This window comes from Neomonachus schauinslandi, chromosome 15 (genome assembly GCF_002201575.2).
Source record: "Neomonachus schauinslandi chromosome 15, ASM220157v2, whole genome shotgun sequence".
In the NCBI taxonomy this organism is placed as follows: Eukaryota; Metazoa; Chordata; class Mammalia; order Carnivora; family Phocidae; genus Neomonachus; species Neomonachus schauinslandi.
Genome location: NC_058417.1, coordinates 58,596,662 through 58,602,751, shown reverse-complemented (window position 1 = coordinate 58,602,751; position 6,090 = coordinate 58,596,662). Strand labels below are relative to the sequence as shown.

The window sequence follows — 6,090 nt, the reverse complement described above, 5'->3', positions numbered from 1 at the left end:
CCCCGGTGACACACCGCGGAAGAGGAAGTAGCGTCCGCCCCTCCCCCGCAGCCCGGCGCCGCGGGTGGGGGGGAGGTCCGGGCTCCCGGGCCCCACCCCACTCACCTCCGCGACCCCGGGGCTGAGCACCCGGCGTCCCGCGGACTGCAAGGTGCGGAGGGAGGAAGGGGGGCGGGGACAGAGGTCTGTGGGTGTCTGCTCCCTCCCCATCTTTTCCCAGAAGTGGCTACCCCTTCAAGCACGCCAGACAAAGGAGTGCTAGGGGGAGCTGGAGTTGGAGGAGAGACAGGTGCCCCCCCAGCCGGAGTCAGAGGCCTAAGTGGAATCGTGGAGTGGGCGGACACAGGACGTGGAGACAGACCTTAGCACTTCCCTTCCCTGTGTCCTGTGTGTGACATTTTGGGACCCCCAAGTGGAAATCATCCTTACATCACGGACACCCCCACCTGGGGTTGTCCTCAGGCTGTGATTGTGCCCACGGGCGCGAGTGGCCGCGAGTATGGATGGGTTTTACGGAGGCCCAGCCCGGGGTTCTCCCATAGGTAGGGCACACACCTGACGGACAGCAACCTTGCCCCGCGCCCCTGAAAAGCCTGGGGCGACTGTCAGGGACCCAGCTTGTCCTGGGGGCATGGATGGCCATAGACAAGGCCATGGTGTCTGGGGGACTGCAGTCCACAGGCGAGCTGGGCAGCTGCTTTACCGTCTGGGCCCATCGTCCTCATCCATAGACCGGGCCACCGGCTCACCTTGCAGGGCTCTAGGGGAGGCTGGCCCCGCCCCCCACTGTCAGACACCTGCCCGGGTCAAGCTGAGCGCCCCGGGGACCTTGTGTGAGTCCCTGGCCTCCCTCGCCTGGTCCCACCGCCACTACCCTTGGCCTGGTGCTCTTCCCCACGCCTCCTCTGACGTTTCATTCTGAGCACTTCCAAAAGCTTACAAATCAGCCCCAAAGAAATCGTAGTCTTTGGTTCCCCTCTGGGCATAACCAAAGCATGGCGCCAGCAGGTGCGGCTAGGACCCTGTTAGCGAGGACTGGTCTTCCAGCCCAGGCTCCTGGGGAAAAGGGGACGCCCCGGACCCGGGAGGACACACAATCCCAGGGCAGCCGGGCGGGGTCGGCCTGTTGGCGACCCGGGGTCGGGCAGCAGCGGGGCGGCCTGGTCCCACTCCCACCCTGGCTCTCTCTAGTATCGTAAGCAGAGGGTGCCCACCAACTCTAGGGGAGAGTCGACCGTCCGGACAGTCAAAACTGCCCTTTCCTGCCTCAGTTTCCTTATAATGTGCACAGGAGCTTAAAACAAAACAAAGCCCCTCCCCAGTGAATGGGGGGATGGCCCCAAACCCCGAGTAGAGCCCGCTCCTGGGGACAATCAGGCCTGCGGTTTGAGAGGCAGGAAGCGTCGGCGGTGGCTAGAATGAAGCCCCTGTCTCTGCACCGCCAGGGACCCCAGGCAGGGCGCCCCCTCCTCCGGCGGAGGGACCTGCGCGGTGGTTGGCCACGATGGGGGACAGGCGGCTCCTAGCCCTCATCACGGTGACGAGGTCACGACTCTACGGGGCTCCTCTGGGCCGCGGGACCCAGGGCGCCGCAAGGGCGACCGGCGGGGACACCCTGTCCGCCCCTCCCCCAGCCCAGCGTCGGCCTTCGCACCCCACGCTCTCTGCGGAGCCTCGGGGTGCAGCTCGCAGGGGGCGCGCGGGGGCAAAGCCCCCCACCCGTGGGGCCGGGCCGCGGGGACACACCCCGGCTTGGGGCGCGGCCGAGCCCTGGGCCAGGCAGTTTCGGGGTGCAGCCGGGCCCTCCCCCACAGCCTAGCAGTCCCGGGGCGGGGCTGGCCAGTCGGACCCGCAGCCCGGCCCGCGACCCCCGGGGAACACCCGCCCACCCTGCCCGCGCGCAGGGTCCCGAGCGCGCGGGGGCGACGCGGGCGGGGCCGTTGGGGGCGGTGCGGGCGGGGGGCGGGGCCGGGCGCGGGGCCCCACGTGTCCCGGCCCGGCGAGCCAATGGGCGCCCGGCGTTCGGAAAGATCGCCATATATGGACATGTTCTGGGGCCGCGCGCGCCGCCGGCCCGCGCGCGCGTCCCGCTTCGCTTAAATAGCGGCGGGGGAGGCCGCGCTCGGTCTCACTCGCCGCAGCCGGTCCGCGTTCTGCGTTCTCCCGCACCTCGTTCTTCGCGTCCACTGCCGCCACCTCCACCGGTAAGAGGCCGCCCTGCGCGCCTCGGGCGCTGGTCCCCGCACCTGGTGCCGAGGTCCGCACCACGCCTCCTATCTGGGGGGCCCGGCCACACGGCCCCGGATCGTCGGGGCCGGGTCTGGGCGGGGTGGACGGCCGGTGCACGGGGGGCGCAGTGGGGGGGGGGGGATTGGGGGGGGCTTGGGGCGGGGCCGGACCGCAGTGCGGAGAGTCCCGGTAGCGCCGCCGCCCGCGAGTGGGGGTGGCGCCCGGAGAAGGGCCCGGTTCCGGGCGGTTACTCTCCTGCCGGGCTTGGGGGCGGCGGGGGGGAGGCGGACCCTCGGTGCCGGGGCTCGTCTGACCGGACCGGTCTTCACGCAGACCGCAATGGAAGAGGAGATCGCCGCGCTCGTTATCGACAATGGCTCCGGCATGTGCAAGGCGGGTTTTGCTGGGGATGATGCCCCCCGAGCCGTATTCCCGTCCATCGTCGGGCGACCCCGACACCAGGGTGTGATGGTGGGCATGGGCCAGAAGGACTCCTACGTGGGCGACGAGGCCCAGAGCAAGCGGGGCATCCTGACCCTCAAGTACCCCATTGAGCACGGCATTGTCACCAACTGGGACGACATGGAGAAGATCTGGCACCACACCTTCTACAACGAGCTGCGCGTGGCCCCCGAGGAGCACCCCGTGCTGCTGACCGAGGCCCCCCTGAACCCCAAGGCCAACCGGGAGAAGATGACCCAGGTAAGCGCTGCCCCATGCGACCACTGCCCATCTGTTTTCGTTAAGCCATGTTCTGCTCAGCTTTATTTTCTGAAATTCAAGTATTTCTTTCGATATTTCCAGGGTTCTGTTCCTCTCCTGGCATTTCCTCCCTGAAGTCTCAAGGTTTCTTATTTGTGTTTCTGCCTGCAAGCTTTTCTTTTCTCTACACATCACATTTGTGGCATGCCAGCATGCAGTGTGTGAGCATGGGGTGGCTCCGAGTCCCTGCCTTGGACTAAGGAGCCCGTTGCCTTTTCTCCAGATCATGTTCGAGACCTTCAACACCCCGGCCATGTACGTGGCCATCCAGGCTGTGCTGTCCCTGTACGCCTCTGGCCGCACCACTGGTATTGTCATGGACTCTGGGGACGGGGTCACCCACACTGTGCCCATCTACGAGGGGTACGCCCTGCCCCACGCCATCCTGCGTCTGGACCTGGCTGGCCGGGACCTGACAGACTACCTCATGAAGATCCTCACGGAGCGTGGCTACAGCTTCACCACCACCGCCGAGCGGGAGATCGTGCGTGACATCAAGGAGAAGCTGTGCTACGTCGCCCTGGACTTCGAGCAGGAGATGGCCACGGCTGCGTCGTCCTCCTCCCTGGAGAAGAGCTACGAGCTGCCCGACGGGCAGGTCATCACCATCGGCAACGAGCGGTTCCGCTGCCCGGAGGCGCTCTTCCAGCCTTCCTTCCTGGGTAGGTGTGGGGCAGCGGGGTGCCAGGGGTCCCACTGAGGCTGGGGAGGGCGGTGCTGTTTGTGGCCTCCAAAAGGGCGTGTGCCCTCTAAGGGGGAGCTTTGTCTCTTAGGAATGGAGTCGTGTGGCATCCACGAGACCACCTTCAACTCCATCATGAAGTGTGACGTGGACATCCGGAAGGACCTCTACGCCAACACGGTGCTGTCTGGCGGGACCACCATGTACCCCGGCATCGCCGACAGGATGCAAAAGGAGATCACAGCTCTGGCGCCCAGCACGATGAAGATCAAGGTGAGTCCAGGACAGCTGTGGGCTCGGGGCTCCGAGGCCTTACTGTGAAGACCATGCCACGAGCTAACAGCCCCGTTCTTGTTTTTACAGATCATTGCTCCTCCTGAACGCAAATACTCCGTGTGGATCGGGGGCTCCATCCTGGCCTCACTGTCCACCTTCCAGCAGATGTGGATCAGCAAGCAGGAGTATGACGAGTCAGGCCCCTCCATCGTCCACCGCAAATGCTTCTAAATGGACTGCGAGCAGATGCTACGCATCTGCTGCATGAGTGAATCCCGGAGTATAAGTTTGCCCTGGCAAACGTATACACCTCATGCTAGCCTCATGAAACTGGAATAAGCCTTTGAAAAGAAATTTGTCCTTGAAGCTTGTATCTGATATCAGCACTGGATTGTAGAACTTGTTGCTGATCTTGACCTTGTATCCAAGTTAACTGTTCCCTTGGTATATGTTTAATACCCTGTACATATCTTTGATTTAAACCCTTAGCACATGCGGCTCGGTCAGTTCATGGCTGAGGTTGAGAACACGTTGATGGAAGAGAAATCCATTGATCGGAGGATCTGCAAGACCGTGAGGTTCTTGATCTGTGCAGGGTATTAATGTCTGAGAGCTGCCTATTCCAGGATTTCTCTAGAGGCTGGCAAGAGTCCTGAATGCGTTGTCATTTCTGTCTTGCCGGTCTAACAGGGTTGGGAAGGTCCGAGCCTTAGGACCCACTTTTCCTTTCTTACCCAATGTTTTCCTGCCAGAACACCGTGGGTTGTTAATTGCCTTGAGTTGGAAAACGGTTTGCATTTACAACTGTAAATTTATTCATCCTTTTAATTTATGTAAGGTTTTTGTACACAATTCTCAATTCTTTAAGAGATGACAACAAATTTTGGTTTTCTACTGTCATGTGAGAACATTAGGCCCCAGCAACGCGTCATCGTGTGAGGAAATAAAAGTGCTGCAGTAACGTGCGGTGGCGTCTGTTGTGGGAGTGCAGGGGTGGGGCTTGGGGTCAGAACTCCTGGCTGACTTTGGGGGGTGGTGTGGATTCTTTAAGATGGAAAGTGATTCTATTTTAAGAACCAGGTCTGGTGAACGGTTGGCACAGTTTGAGAGCTGGGGAGCCCCTCCCCTGGAGGAAGGTTTGTGTACAGGGAATCCTGTGCTGCTGCCCCTGAGCTGAGACTCCAAGCAAGGGGAGCTCTCCAAATAACCGTTCGGGTACTTGGAAGGCTATGCTGCCAAGAAGCACTTGGAGCCATACAGGGGTGGGTTCCCTCCACATGCAGGTGGTTGTAGGACTTTGGGTTTCCTTTTCTTCCACGAGCTCAGTGGAGTGGCCATGAAAGTTCATGAAATCACTGGGTTCCTGAACCAAGGGACTGGTCACCAGTGGTGTGAAATGACCCAACTTGCCCTTCAAAAACCTTGTTTGTGCCCCTGGCTCAGTCAAGGGTTCAGTGCTTCTAGTGATGGACCTGAGTTAGGCAGCTTTTTGGAATACTCAAGTTGCCTTGCAGGTTGGGTCAAGGAAATAAGCTTTTGTTTTGAGAGAGGGTGAACATCGTGAGTGGGGGGCAGAGGGCGAGGGCGAGAGAATCTTCAGCAGTGGAGCCCAACTCAGGGCTTGATCTCACAACCCTGAGACCTGAGCTGAAATCAGAAACAAAGGAGCCACCCAAGTGCTTCAAGGAAGTAAGATTTCTTGATTGAAAACGCTTAGGGATTTGGGAGGACTTCTTTTTGAAATGGTTAGGTTTTACTGGCTGATGGACCATTTTTGCTTTTGCTGCTGGGAAGCACGTTTCATCAGTGGGGAGGGCGGTGGTGCTTCGTAGGTCCCATCTCAGTTGGAGAGGGGGCTCTGTTAGGCTTGGAGCCAGGGACCCGAGAGCACATGACTGAAGGCTGTGGAGAGTCTCCCAGCAGGAAGTGGGCCCTCCCAAGGCCTGGCCTTCATCCTGGGACCACCCATGGGAACATAGCGACCGATCAAACTATTTTCTTACCCTGGGCTGCTTTCCACTTTCAGTTGGGTTGAGGTCTGGTCCAGTGTGCTGGATCCCAGCAGCAGAGGAGAGAGGGCTCCATGTGTTGTGTAGGAGAGCAGCGGAGGGGAACACCTCGATTCTAGAGCCAGGAGAAGA

General features: G+C 60.8%; 1 protein-coding gene across 1 annotated transcript; it reads left to right on the top strand.

Moving 5' to 3' along the window:
- Nucleotides 1–2,114: 2,114 nt before the first annotated feature.
- ACTG1 (actin gamma 1) lies at nucleotides 2,115–4,910 on the top strand. Its single transcript, XM_021680914.2, has 5 exons — nucleotides 2,115–2,204; nucleotides 2,563–2,931; nucleotides 3,215–3,653; nucleotides 3,765–3,946; nucleotides 4,037–4,910. Exons 2-5 carry the CDS (start codon nucleotides 2,569–2,571, stop codon nucleotides 4,178–4,180), a joined length of 1,128 nt encoding a protein of 375 aa, XP_021536589.1. The 5' UTR covers nucleotides 2,115–2,204; nucleotides 2,563–2,568; the 3' UTR covers nucleotides 4,181–4,910.
- The last annotated feature ends 1,180 nt before the right edge of the window (nucleotides 4,911–6,090 follow it).